This window comes from Stegastes partitus, unplaced genomic scaffold (genome assembly GCF_000690725.1).
Source record: "Stegastes partitus isolate 25-593 unplaced genomic scaffold, Stegastes_partitus-1.0.2 Scaffold207, whole genome shotgun sequence".
NCBI lineage: Eukaryota > Metazoa > Chordata > Actinopteri > Pomacentridae > Stegastes > Stegastes partitus.
In genome coordinates, this window is record NW_007577938.1 from 380,615 (window position 1) to 395,952 (window position 15,338).

General features: G+C 43.4%; 1 protein-coding gene across 1 annotated transcript; it reads left to right on the top strand.

The window, feature by feature from the left end:
• The first annotated feature begins 2,058 nt into the window (after positions 1 to 2,058).
• On the top strand, positions 2,059 to 14,563 carry fam189b (family with sequence similarity 189 member B). The gene is made up of 14 exons (XM_008280695.1): positions 2,059 to 2,292; positions 2,381 to 2,437; positions 5,734 to 5,841; positions 5,931 to 6,047; positions 6,140 to 6,247; positions 7,369 to 7,529; positions 7,642 to 7,741; positions 8,542 to 8,614; positions 10,064 to 10,346; positions 11,167 to 11,492; positions 11,572 to 11,613; positions 12,325 to 12,500; positions 13,969 to 14,115; positions 14,192 to 14,563. Exons 1-14 carry the CDS (start codon positions 2,059 to 2,061, stop codon positions 14,429 to 14,431), a joined length of 2,172 nt encoding a protein of 723 aa, XP_008278917.1. The 3' UTR covers positions 14,432 to 14,563.
• Positions 14,564 to 15,338: the final 775 nt, after the last annotated feature.

Below are 15,338 nucleotides of genomic sequence, written 5' to 3' on the forward strand. Positions count from 1 at the left end.
AATTAAAAATGTATTATCCATTCATTGATTCATTATAAATGTACTAATTTAAAATTTAAATCAGCAAAAAAATGAAAAATAGAAATATTTTACAGATTTTTCCCATTACCATTTAAGAAGAAAAAATGGTAACTTAAGGTATGAAAAGGATTTTTGTATATATGTGCATCTTGTTTTAGATTTTTCCTGTTTCGTTAAATTACAGGAATACTTTTCAAATCACAAAACAGTATTAATTTGCACACTGACTGGAAAAAAGGCCAAAATTGTAAATATAGTCCACATAAAAAAAAATCCATATTTTACAAAAACTTGTGTTTTTTTTTCTGTAAAACTGTAAAATTACAATAAAAAACAAACAAAGAACAAAATAACTAAAACTAAATCAGCCAAATATATATATATTTTTGACAGATGTTTGCCAATATCTAAGAAAAAAAATGATGATTCTATTAAGGATTTAAAAATATATTTTTTTAAACTATTATTTTACAGATTTTTCCAGTTTTGTAAAATTACAGATAGCAAAGTAAATATATAAATATTAATAAAGTTTGTTTTGTTTTGTTTTTTACTTGAATTTTTTAACAGGTTTTCATAAGTAATTCAACAAAACAGGAATGTTTTGTACTTTTACCTTTTTTTTGTTACTGTTATTATTTTCCTTTTTTTTTTAACGGTGTTCCTGGTGTGTGCTCAGCAAACGGTCCCTGTTCTGCCGGTTAAACCGACCAGTCACCTCCGGGACCTTCCCCTCCCTCCAACCGAACCTCCTGCTTGCTAATGTTTAACTTCTCTCCTGCCCATGCAGCTGCTGCTCCCGTTTAGTTTTTTTAAAAATCGATGCTGCAGCAGCGGGAGCCGGAGCCTGTCGCTAGGCAACCACCCCTCCCTCCCAGCATCAGCACCACCTCCACCTCCTCCGCCGCCGCCGCCGTGTGCGCGCTCTCTGCCGCATCCCCGTGCCGCCTGCACGTCCTGCGTGCCTTGTCATCACGCAGGGCAGGTTCTGGTTCGCGCACTCCGTCCGTCCGTCTGAGGAACACGGGAGCAGAACTCGGGACGGACTCGGATGGATTTATCGCGGACACATGTAGGCAGGCGATGCTGCTGCCGCGTTCATGTGACGTGTGGTGGGAGGCGGTGAGGTAAACGTCCGGTACATACACACACACACACGCACGCACGCACGCACACACACATACGGGCTGAACGGGATGCCCGCGTGACTGCAGGGAGGAAAGAAGCGGCGGGGGAGGAGGAGGGGGAGGAGGAGGAGGGAGGTGAAGGTGCGTGAGGACCACCGCAAAACCCCCGAGCGAGCAGCCAAAGATAGAACCCGGTGAGGAAGCCTTCGCCCCGCCTGGCTGCTATTTTTGGTGCAGTTTGAAAATCGATGAGCGATATTTGTTTCCTCCTCATGTCGAGCTGCTGCTTCTGCTGCTTCTTCTTCTTCTTCTTCCCGCTGCGTTCCTCTTTTCTTCTCGGGACGTGGCAGAAGGTCGGACGCCGCTCCTGACTTTACGCACGGACCGACGGACCGACCGACCGCCACATGTGGGCCCAGCTGGAGGGAAACAACGAGCCGCTCTTCTCTGGGATGCTTCACGAGCTGCTGCGGCCTGCTCGCCTCTCCGGTTACCGCAATGCCACGGGCGAGAGGAGGGAGGCAGGAGACGGAGAGCAGAGCGGAGAGCCAGCGAGTGCGGCAATAATGTGAAGATCTTTATCTTTTATTTTTCTCCCCCCCGGTGCGTTTAAACGAGAGGATGAGCGAGCAGGAGGACGGCACAGCCTGTTCCCTGTACATGTGAGTCTCATGGCCGAGGCGTCCAACGAGGTGAGTACGGAGCTGTGACTGTGAGGTGGCTGCTCGATTCTCAACTTTCTGCTGACAAAGTTCTTGGACTGTGCCCGGCCGTAGTGCGCAGCATGGTGGGACGCTGCGCAGCGCCTCCTGCACCTGCCAGCGGCCGCTTTGGTGCATAATAGTGACAGAGTGAAGCTCGGCTCGGCCCGTTTTATGACCCCAGTTTAAAGCTCCTCCAGCCAGCCGCCATGCCTTCACCTTCAGACTCCAGCAGCGTGGCCTCAGCCTCGGGGTCCCGCGGCTGGTCGGACAGCCGGAGGGGGATGTCCGGCCGGGGGCCCGGCGGCGCCCGGCTGCTCCTCTACCTGGGCCTGTGCCACCTGGGCCTGGGGGCTATGGTCCTGGCCTTCTCCTTCACCAGCATGGCCTTCACCTCCTCGGCCCGGGTCAGGCAGTCCTGTCCGTTCTGGGCCGGCTTCTTCGTGAGTGTAATCCCAACAGAAATCCTAGAACCCAGAGAACGTCAGAGCAGAAGTTCTGACTGGTTCCGTTGGTTCTGTGTGTTTCCAGGTGGTGGCTTCAGGGATCGTTGGGATCATCTCATGGAGGAGACCTCTGACGCTGGTGGTACGTAACCTACAGAACCGTGAGAGTGTAGCTCCACAGAGGATCCAGATACGATCAAAACAGAGTCAGGAGAACCTCAAGGAACACAAAGGAAGCTGGTTTTCCTGGTAGAACCTTTGAGAGTTCCTGGAGAACCGGCTCATTACGCCTCTGTCTACATGTTGGTTTGTTTGTCTTGTGCTTTCTGTTCATTACAAATGTCAACATGTTAATATGACAGGTTGGGTTTGGTTCATTTTATAGTAGAGACACACCAAGATCACATCATAATCCTTTATTTTAGTCCAATATAAACAAATTCTTTCATCCCTGAACCAGAAAACATACCAATAAAACTTCTAAGGTTCTATTTCTTAGCATTAAATCCTCTGAAGAACATTGGAGATGTAACTGAATGCACGTTTTAGAGACTGGTTTTGGCCAAATTCTGATCTTTTTGTCAACAGATTTGGGTCCCAGTGAATCTCTCTGGTCTCCGTTTTACCTAAAACATCTACAGGACTTATTTTTGTTACGTTATGAAGAAGAATAATGGGTTCGAAGTGGAATCTCTCTGAAGGGAACTCAAACGGTTCCTCTACAGTAGCAAAGGAAACCCAAACGGTTCCTCGAGGTTCTTCTGTTTCTGAGAGTGGAGGAGCTGCGATTTTGTGATAAAAATGTCATTTAAATGAAGCATCATGGCGCCGCAGAGACAAATCATTTTCTCTGCATGTGTAAAGGAACACGTTTGGTGCAAACTGTAGCAAAAGTCACGTCATCGTTCTGGTGTTTGTTTCAGAAAATAGAAAATTGTGACTCGTATCGCGATTACAATCCGTACATGGGAGGAGCTTGGCAGAGTTTCCCTAAATGGAACAAAAGTCCACATTAGTCTGAGACCTTAAAGGACTTTTCGTAAATGCAGGTTTAAAAACTGATGCTAAAATGTTGTAGGTTTAAAAGTTAAAGACTTTGAAGGTGAACCCAGTCGAGGACGTCTGCCCTCCCTGAGCCTGGTTCTGCCAGAACCCGCTATACGAAGGGGATTCTTTGGATTTGTTGGGTTTCCCTCTAAAGTATATCATTGTAAAGTCTTTATTTCACCATGTGGAGTGCTCTGGGATGACTTGTGTTGTGAATATATCACTTAGCGCTGCACAAGAAATCATTTTAGCGTCGATATTTGAACTCATCGCAGCTTTTATGTTGTTCAATACAAACAGACGTTGGTCTCTTTTTTGCTCGCCGTCCGTCTGATAGAACATCGTTTACTCTGATTCAAGGCTTCTCGGAGTTTCTTTTTAATACTCAACACGTGCACGGTAAAATGAGCGAGAACCTGGAGGAAACAATGCCTGTTAGGTTGCAAACACGCGACGTTTTCGTTTAACATGATGTTTAAACGTCTCCGCTCTTAGAAAACAGAATCACTTGGCTGTAGCTGAAGTAAATCGGACATTAGAACATTTCATTTCACTCCCTTCAGAGTAACGTCGAGTCTCAGCTGAGCAGAGACCAGAAGCTCCTCTGTTACCCCTGTTCCACCAAACCGGTTCCAGTGCTAGTGCCGTGCTAAGTGCCTGACTTGGCACCAGTTTTTTGTGTTTCCACCACCTAAGCACCGGCCCCAGGCTCTCAAAACTGGTGTTTAGCGAGCAGCAACTCTTTGCTGGGCCAGAGCTAAGCACCAGCTAAGCAGCAGTACGTCAGGGGCAGGGGCCGGAGTCATCGTGACCACCGAGCCCGATGAATGAATGGGACACACAAGTGGTGATTTGTGTTGTTTTTTGCCAGGACGTCTCTGGTCCAATCACAGATGTACTGGAATGAGTCCCGGGACACACGGACCTTCTGCACAAACTGTTGCGTTCAGGGAACATCAGTAAATTGTAGTCTGTGGATAAAGGAGCTCCAAGGAGATGCAGCGTTTGTTATCACGTAACGTTTGTGGGAAAAGATTAATGTTCTCAACAGCAACATCCCCACAACGTCCTCAGAATATTGAGGATAAAATAGTTTAACTGTTCCAACTTGGGCTGCAAGGTGGCTCGGTGGTTAGCATTGTCGCCTCGCAGCAAGAAGGTCACCGGTTCACATCCCGGTGAGGACACCCAGGATCTTTCAGCGTGGAGTTACCATGTTCTCCCCGTGCAGCGTGGGTTCTCTCCGGGTTCTCCAGCTTCCTCCCACAGTCCAGAAACATGTTGAGGTTATTTGGTGATTCTAAATTGTCCATAGGTGTGAATGTGAGTGTGCTTGGTTGTCTGTCTCTAAGTGTAACCCTGTGATAGACTGGTGACCTGTCCAGGTGAACCTGCCTTCACCCTAAGTCAGCTGGGATAGACTCCAGCCCCCCATGACCCTAGTGAGGATGAAGGTGTAGAGATGATGGATGGATGTTCCACCTTATTTAAAATCTCAATTTACATTTTTATGAAACACGTTCTGTCTTCTAACATCTTGGAAACATTTTTTGAACGTGAGTTTAAGGACATTCTTCTGACATCCTCAGATTGTTAAAACGTTCCATCATAGTTCCCTTTCGACCCTTATGGGAACATTATTTGAATAAATTGTGGACATCAGATTTAAATGTTTTCTTTCAAACGTTATTAGAACTTGTAGGTAGCGTTGGCCAGGCTCGCTGGGTTGGTAGTGGAGAGTAAATATAGAAATAATAAATAATGTCCACGTCATTTAAAAAAATAATAATTTTCCAAAAAGTAATTTGTTCTTTTAAACTGCTTTACCCTAAAATTGAATTTTTATTTTTATTTTTTTACTGTATTTAAAGGAACAACAATCAAATTGACTTTCAAGTATTTGCTTTTATTTAAAAGTTAAAAAAATCCAAACGTATTGATAATAACTAGTAAAATCACTTTAAAGAATTCACATGTTGTCTGTGGAAAACTTTATATATCTTTATTTAAAATCTTGTATATTTTTTATTTATTTCTGTTTTATTTACATCTATTTTTTTATTTGAATTTTTTTCATATTTGTTAATTTTTTCAATGTATACTTATATAATTGTTTTATAATTTATATTTATATTTTTAGATTTTACATATTTATTAATTTAAAAAAAATTATTATATTTTTTTTATTATTTTCTATATATATTTAGATTTGACACTTCCTAATATAAAATAAAAGGATCCATCCTTGGACTAAAACAGCCTCGTGTACTGATTATTTTCTTGTCTCTTGGTAAATGCGTCTAAACAGTAAAAAATCTCCTGCTGCAGTTTTTTTTTTATCTGTAAACTGTGGATGCGAATTAAAAACTCCTTTTCTGTTTCCCTCCACAGGTGTCCCTGTTCATGCTGCTGTCAGCGGTGTGTGTGATCCTCAGCCTGGCCGGCTCCATGCTCTCCTGTCAGAACGCCCAGATGGTCAAGTCCATGCTCACCTGCCAGGTACGCTAGCCTCGCCTCCAATGTCCTTCCAGCCGGACGCGCCGCGAACGTTGTCAGTGCAACACCAAGCTGTGTTTGACTGTGTGCAGGTGGAGAACGGTTTGTGCGTTTGCTGCGCGCCGACTCACCCCTGCTCCATCACCGAGGAGGAGACCCTGGTCCTCTACCTGAACGCCGACTGCCACTCGGTGCGGCATCAGCTCAAGGTGCGCAGAGCCAGAATTTAGCAACTAAAAATACAAAAAAAACGCTGCAGCAGGATTTAGATTCTCACTGCACGCGTGTTCCTCCCCTGCAGGACCTTTTGTTCAGCGCATGTGGCCTCAGCATTCTCTCCACCATCATTTGTACGCTGTCCACCGTGACCTGCAGCATCCACATATTCTCCCTGGACCTGGTGCACCTGGTGAGAGACACACGCAGCACATTTAAGCGCCTGGCTTTTCTTTGCAATTACAACTACTCTGCAAATCGGCCGCGTTCTGCTGCCGTCACAGATCAGGAGATTCTGGGGTTGTTTTTTTTTGCTTCCGTGACATTTTTCCTCACTGAGGCTGAGTGTTTTATTCTTTTATCGCCACATATAGACATCTAACTCTTAAATACCATGAAAACAAAATACCTCTAAATTAAAGGCTGCACAAAATATTTTAAAAGGTAAAAACAGAAGGAAACAAGATGACAGTCGTCCCTTTACAGAGCTGCTCTGTGAGGAGTTAGAGGCGTTTTTTACACTCCTGTGACGTTTTTACTCACTGTGGGCTCATTTTTCACTCCAACATAAAGTCCTGCACCTCTATGGAAACAGAACAATCACGACTAGAAGGAGAGAGAACTCAGAAATGTCTTCTGTGCAGGATGACACAGTTAGCATAGCATAAGCCATGAAAAAGGACCAAAAAAGTCGAATTTCGTTGATTATTTATTTTTGCAAAAATGGAAAAAAAACTGGTATCAACACGTTCAATCTTTCTTCTAGCATCCACAGATGTTACCGACACTGGAAAATGGCGACTCTAGCCTATATGCATGTATAAATATTTAACTGCTTACATTTTTAATTAGTTTCCAGACGTGTCTCTGCTGCTCTGTGTAAACACAGCCTGCGGTTCGGTCCAATTCACATGAAAACTCTCTGAATTTTCTCCGCATGACTGTTTCTTGCAGCTGAGTCAATCGTAGGGTTTTGTTTGTGCTGTGGAGCTCAGAATTTTATGTTTTTGACAGAATGTGTTTACGGTGTATTTTTGGCACATTTTTTTAAAACAAGATTTTTAAATATGACGATTTAGATTTGGTTCTTTTACCTGACAGAACCACACGTCACAGATGATCTGTTTAAGAAGCATCCTAACATTTAAAAAAACAACAATTTATTAATTTTTTACGGTTTCTGGCTCTGACAAACGGTGTGATTTTAACGATTTCTTTTTAAATATAACACTCCCTCGTGGGTTTTGTTGGTCGGAGGGTTAAGGGATCTCCCACAGTCTATTTGCTGTTTGATCTCCATCTGCTTCCACCCAGCTGGCGCCGCATCGCTCTCGCTCCGTCAACCCAGAATGCACCACTCCTCAGGACGCCTTCCTCACCAACATCATGGACTTTGAGGAGTTTGTGCCGCCCATCCCTCCGCCTCCGTACTATCCTCCAGAATACACCTGCAGCTCCGAGACCGACGCTCAGAGGTACCGACCAGACATTTAATATGTTTTATCATCACCTGTGTGGCTCTGAGCTTACCTGATCCGAGTACACACTGTATGATAATAATAATAATAATGGCATTTCTGCATCCAGCATCACGTATAACGGCTCCATGGAGAGTCCCGTTCCTCTCTACCCGACCGACTGCCCTCCTCCGTACGAAGCTGTGATGGGGAAACGAGCTGCCAGCCAGGTGAGCAAACGTGCAAACATGTGCCAATTAATCCCCAGATGACTCATCTCCATGCCAAATTTAGGTTTATAGTGAATTTTTATGTCATCAACAGGCTTCTTCTGGCTGGAAATGACAACAGAAGTCAGTGAGGCGTTGTGTTAGGGGTGTAAATGAGGCATTTTCTCAAAAATGTCAGGGGTATGAATAATTCTGGGCATTGCATTTTTAGTAAGAAAAAAAACAAACAAAAAAAAAACAACCACAACATCTCTAGCTCATTATTTTTTGCTGCCTTCGCCACCACTTTCTGCCATTTCCAGCCCAAATCAACCAGTTGGTGAAATATAAATCTTAATTTTACGAGGCTATGAATAATTTGAGGCACGTTAAGTTTGTCAAAAACACCTCAAAACACTGAAATAAATCAAATAGATTGTTAAATAATATAACATCTTGATGGAAATCTTGTTAATGTGATGCTATGACCTCGGTTAAACTGCAGAAATGTGGGTTTTAGCTAAAAAGAGATTCATTCAGTGCACATTTGTGACAATTTGAAGGGTATGAATAATATTGGACGGGACATCTTAGTGAAATCGTGAAGAAAACAACAACATAGAAGCAAATAAAATTCATCTTTAACATCTCGTAAGACATTGTTTGACAGCGTTTTGTTGCATGTTTCTGTGATTTCCAGCCAGAAGAAGCCTTCTGGTGAAACATAAATTGCTTATATGTGAATGGTTTCTGCTTTGACCTTCATGTGTTTGTGTGTGATGCTGTGAGTGAAACACGACGATGTTTGTGTGTTTTTGAAGGCGACGGTGTTCGACCCTCACGGCACCGAGCTGTCTGGAGAGAGAGGGACTTCTACAGCCTTCAGCGGAGAAGGTATGAAAACGTCTTGAGTTGTTGCTGAGAGTTTTACTGGAAGTTATTCTGGAGACATTTTACAGCTGCTTATGATGAACATTCACTTGAGCTCAGGTGTGACGATGATCTGGTTTGTTTTGTTTTATTAGTCGAAACTGTAGTGAGAAACTACGAACACGGCATTTTACACACGCATCAATCAGAATAAAAACAGTGGATATCTGGCTGCAAGTTGCCAAAAAGAATCTGCTTAAAAAAAAAAAAAAAACAGAGGGAATGCTGTAACATTCAAAAACTGTAAAGACAACAGCAAATATTGGGAAAATAATAATATTTTCATGACCTAAATACAGTGAAGCTCTGATTTTACAGTCACACGTTGTAAAAGGACAAATTAATATATAAAAAAAATACAGATTTTTAATGTTATGGAAAGCTTTAGCCACTTTTTTCTTAAATATTATTGAGATTATGTGTAATTTAAGGAAAGAAGAAAAAATTTGCAAAAAAATATCAGGTGAATTAACAAAATTTTTGATCCTTGATATGTAACATCTTTTTTTTTTTTTTTAAATAATTGCAAATATCTGTAAAATAGTAATATTTGTGCTGATTTAAATAAAGCAAAAATAGTTATTTTGTTTGGGCTTTTTTTATACGCTTAACATGTAAACTAATGTTTTTTAAATTTATTTATTTAATTATAATAATATCTATACTTAGACATTTTTTTTTTTAAATAACAGCAAATATTCGTAATTTTTCCCCCCAAAAAATTAATGATTTAAATACAACAAACAACATAATTTTACATTCACACATTGTAAAACAACAACTTACTGTTTGTAAAAATACAGCTTTCTGATGTGGACAAACTGTAGTCTTGCACGGTCAATATGTAAATTAATACAAAAACAAATCAGGAGAAATCTGTAAAATATTGGTTAAAATATAACAATAATTATACACTGTTTTGTTTTGGGGTTTTTTTGTTTTTTTTTTCAAAATACAGCAAATATAATATAATTAGGATTTTGTTAGTTTAAATACAGTAAATAAGAATAACTTTAGGAGCAACATATATAAAAGAATGAATTACTTTTTGTAAAAACAATTCACATTTTTGATGTGGGCATTATTTACAGTTTTGGCCTGATTTTATTTATTTACTTTTTAAGTTAACATGCAAATTTGTGTGTATGTACAAATTGTGTAAACTATCATTATAATTCTTAATAATAAAAGTAGTTTCAAACTCAGTTTAACAAAGGAAATATGCGGATATTCATATGTACAGTATTAAAATCATTTAGTAACATTGCAATAAGTAGATCTGTAATATGACATTAATCATAATTGGAACATTCATTAGGATAATTAATCCTTGCTGTGTTTTATGGAGACGGAGAAACTAGTACAGAAATGCTTTCAGACTTAAACTAAAACTTTTATTTTCCCCTTTTTCAGTGTCCATGGACAGCGGCTCTCTGCTGATGTCTGAGATCGTAGACATCCCCGACGACTCGTCCCCGTCCGAGGACTCGTGTCTGATGGAGGTCGGCCTGAGGCCCCACGGGGGAGGCAGCCGGAGCACCGAGGGGGGAGACGGAGGAGACGGAGGGGACTACTTCAGCTTCAGAGGCCAAACGCCGGAGAGTCCGCTGGCCGGAGGCCCGAGAGCCCGGAGGTTCATTCGAGGAGAGAGGTCCAACTCCTGCTCGTCGCCCAGCACGGCCACCACCACCTACAGGTGAGACCAGACAGGTGACATCATCAGAGTTCACCTGGGCAGCTGATCCCTGAGTCGACCATGTCACTAGGTGGCGCTGTCACAGACAACAAGGGTTCTAGAGAAGCAGTCCGACGGTGAAGCATCACAAATGAGAGTTTTAGTTGTTTTCCAAGCAGCTGAATGGATTTGTTTTGTATTATTTTGAGCTAAAAGTAGTTTTTGCTGAAGAAAGCAGATTATTGGAGGGAGTTTTTTAGTTCTGCTGCTAAAATGCAATTATATCTGCAGCTGTCGCATCACTGCGAGCATCTAATCACTGAATTAATAATGAAAGCATAATGTTTACTACAGTCGGTCTGTAAGCTGCTGCAGATTCTTCAGTTGATCCGTATATTTCAGGGCATGCAGCAAGACTGTCCATGTTTCCTGAACCATCCATTAAATGCAGACAATCATAATATCTATTAAAAATAATAAATATATATTGGTCCGCCACTGCAGTGTATGTGGGTACAAGTCTGTGCATTTAAGGTGTTTTTGTGGAATTTTTATTCTTTGAAATAATCCAAAATATTGCTTCATTCACATAAATAAAATTCACAGAAAATGAACATACAAAACATATATTTGGAAATTTCAGCTGCAACAGCTTCATCCAGAAACAGCCGCTCTTAGTCTGGATAATCCACAGAACACCATGTGAATAGTTTTTAACCAGATAAAGGGCTCTACATCCTCACAAATTCCAAACATAACCTGGACGTGATCATTTCTGCACTTTAGTGAATCTACAGAAACTTGAGGTTTCTTACTCTCCGCTCTCCCGTCCGACCTCCAGGTCTCCGGTCCTGCGTCGCCAGGCCATGTTGGCCAGCAGCTGCTCCCAGCTGGAGGCGATAGGAAGCTCCACGTCTCCTCAGCAGAGCTTCATCCCGGAGATCCGTGTCCGACCCTCCACCCCGTCTGGCCAGGGAGCCTCCTCCGTCCCCCCGGTTTTGGCCTCCCTGGCCGGCGGCGAGCAGCTTCCTCGTCAGCCGCTGTACCTTCGGCGGAGGGCGGGAAGGAACGACAAGGACGGAGAGAACGTGAAGGTGGACAGCGACGGGTTCCTACGCCTGGTGAGGTCGCACAGCGAGCCGGGCCTCGGGTCCTCCACCGACACAGGTGAGTCCCACACCTGCATGAAGACGCCTCTCACATCAGTGTCATTTACTAACATGTTCCTTTATCGTCTGTTGTGCAGTTGACTTTGGCTCCGGAGGCAGTAAAGCTTCTATAGACACAGGTAGGTTTAGATTCATTGGTTGTGTTGTTCAAACTGAAACTAAAACCACAATATTATCAAAAATGACTCCAAAGCAGCAGGAAACAAACTCCCAAACCTTCTCTGTATTTCTTTATAAACACATCTGTTGCCCTGAGGTACTACATTATAAACCCAGTGGTGGTGGATGGTGGTAAAAATCTGTAGAAACATCTAAAACATATAGTCTGAGGTGAAACACTGCTCAGTTTGTCATTCACTGGTTAATTTTGAGGGATATTCTGCTTTAAAAACACGTCATCTCTCAAACAAATGGAGAGAAAAAGTTCAAAATAAACAAAAGGAATCAGTCGGGGAGATTTCCTGTGATTTTTACCTGAAAACTGCAGTTTCTAATAAAAATGTGTGGAATTAGTTTGTTTTATTTCTACTCTGAGCATAAATCTGCACCTCAGCAGCTCTTACATCCACAAAACCTTTTATTCCTGAAGGGCTTCACCGAGGAGTTTGTTTGCATATTATTTAAAAGCAGATTTATAGGATATTTCATTCCTAACAACATGGAGAAAATTGATTTTTCCAGGCTGCTGACGGTATTTTGAACCTGTCTCTGGAAATTAATGAGATAACACCTCATTTGCATTTTTAAACGTAAAACTTCAGGGACTCTGTAACCCTCCCTTCTCCAGTGTTTTCAGAGTAAAATGTGAAAATCCTTCTTCTGACCAACAGGTCCGTCCTCCGAGGCCTGTCTGCTGCCCCAAACCTCTTTGCCTCCCGCCTCAGCTTTGCCTACGAAAGGCAGCATGAAGTCTGCAGCCACAGGAGTCCAGGTTCCCTCCAAGCCGGTCCCGTCCTCGCCGCTACGTTTACCTAAAGACTGCCACCGCTCGCTCGGAGACCTGAAGGTACGTCAGAAAAAGCTGTACAAGCCTGCGTGGTATCACTCACATGCTTCATTATAGTCTCACCGCTCAAGAACTGCAGTATTTCTACGCTGAACGGTAGATTATCTTCTCAAACACGTAACAAAGACTGTTGAAAATTCAGACCCCAAAGTAGAAACTTAATGCAACTACAGTGAGTCCAGCTGTGATTTCCAATCAGTCTAACTGCATGAACATGGTTCTAAAATGAGCTGAGAACAGCAGAACCTTCTCAGTTCTGGACCTATGGACTGAGTCTATGTCTGCATCATAGCTCCACATGGAAAAACTGAACAAAGGAGCTGAAAAATCTGACTGTCAGACTTCACAAAGATGGAAAAGGATCCAGAAGATCAACTAAAAACCAGTGAAGCCCAGTGTGAGCAGTAACCAGGAGGTCTAGAAGGAGCCATAGTAGCTCTGATCAGGGCTGCAGTGGTCGTCCTCCTACAATGACTCCACAGACAGTCAACTACTTTCACTATGGAGCTGTGAACACCAGACAAAGGCAGCTGCTTCAGACTTGGTACAGGAGTTATCAATGGAGACCAGAGTTAGTGTGAAGCTCAGACACTTCAGAACATCAGCCTCTATGGACGGATGACCAGAACTAAACCTGGCTGCTGCTCACAACTAAACTTCCACGTCAAAGTTTGCTGCAGAACATGAACAGAAACCTGACGGATGATGGAGAACATTCTCTGGTCAGATGGAGATCAATGTGTTGGGCTCAGATGGAGTCCAGATGTTTGGTGTGAACCTGACCAGGACCACCACAGTGGATGCATCGTCCTGACAGTGAAGCACGGAGGTGGCAGCATCATGATATGGGGCTGCATGAGGGCAAAAGGTGTTGATGACATTTATAGATGAATGTCTGAGGATAAACCAGAACACTGGCTGACAAGATGACTCCCAGTCTGTAGAAGCTGGAAGAAGAGGAATATTCCAGCAGGAGAACCATCCAGAGAACAAAACCACATGAGAGTTTCTAAAGAATGAAGTGGAAACTAAGACCTGGACAAGTATGTCACCTGATTTGAATCCAACAACCTGTTAGGGGTATTTTAAGTAGAAAGGCAGAGCAACACAACCCACCAGTAAAGATGAGCTGAAAAAAATAGTCAGAAATTTGGTTTCCTCCATGCTGAGGAGGTTCAATATTAACAAAATAAGTGATTTAAATCTTAGTAATGAAAGGTCGACGGACATGTGTTGCATCACTTCCTACTATGGGGCTTCTGTAGTAAATCCAAACGGTTAGTTTTAAATTTTACACCAAAGCAAATACTCTACTGCTCAACGTAGAAGTAATCTGATTACTGCAAGGTGACACTCTGTTGACTCATTTGACATTCAGGTGATATTGCACAGTGGTATACTCACTTCTCTTATATGTTATGGGTGTACATTTTACCGTCTTCTTGTTCCCTGATTTCTCTTCCTTCAGGTTACTCGGGTTCTGGTGGCTCGCTTCCTGCAGCGCTCCAAACGCAACCTGTCGCCTTCCTCCGAACACGCTGGGAGTCCAGGACAAGGACCCAAGAGGAGGAGTGGAACCGAGAGCGCCGGCGCCAACCATCTACCCTTGGAACAGGTATGACGAGCTGCTTCATTTACCTCCAGTGTGTCGCGTTGTACAAGAAATAAACATTCATTAACATTCTCCCCAGGTGTTGCGGGCCACCTGGAGCACCGGCCGAGGTCACGCCAACCACCACCCCCACCACCGCGGGCATCACCACTCCCACAGCGACAGCCGACACAATCGGCACCACGGCAGCCGCTCGCCAGAGGGCATCCACCTGCGCAGTTGCGGGGATTTAAGCTCCTCCTCCTCGCTGCGCCGCCTGGTGACGCCTCATCCGCCGCACGGTTCGTCCGGAGCGCTCTATTCGGAGTCTGCGCTGTGAGGAGGCGGGAAACAGGAGGCGGGGTTGTCGGGATTTAGGCGGGAACATCCGGTTTTGAGAGTTTGGAAAGTCCTCTCCGCCTCCTTTTCCTGAAGCCAACAGAGCGAACGGCCTTATTTAGTGGTGCTCTTTATCATCCGAACATCAGCCTGGAGCTCCGTCTGATTCCACCGGTGGCTTGATGCTTAACTCTTCTACCAGAACCGACCCACCAGAAGCATCTTTTCTGCCGCATCATTCGCCGCTACAACAACAACGACTTCCATGTACATTCAGTCAGCTATGGGTTGCAATATGCTTCTGGCCCCTTTGTACATTCGCTAACTCATCCTCAGGATCGCTCACGTGAGGTGATCGTGGGTTATTTTGTCTTCCATTGATAAAAGAAGAAAAAAAAAATTGCATCTCAATAATCATATATTCAGCCGAGAAGCGGTGTAAGATAAACCGACGCGGACGAACGCTCCCACGTGAAGAAAAACAAACCTCTGTTGAGTTGCTAATTTTGTACTTTTCTTTTCACTTTTTCCACCCACACGACGGCTTTCGACTCGAAGGCAGCCAGCATTTCTAACACCGACATCACTGCACGCCACAGTCTTTGAAATGTACTCTCTGTGGGCGGCTTTCCTCCCCGCCGCCGCCACCGCCGCCGCCCCTGGACACGGCGGTTTAATTTGTGCATGTTTTTTGCCGCGATAAAGCAGGAACCTTGTGCATTAGCTCCTGACCGTCTGTGTAACTAAGTAACACGTCCTCCGAATGTCTTTATCTGCATGTTTTGACAATGCTTCTTTTTCTCCTCTTGCACCCCGAGCCCTATGATAGTAGCCATTTGAAATGTTTAAGCTGAAGGGAAAAAAAGGTCAGGGACACAAGATGTGCAGTGCTCCCAAAAGTTTTTTCT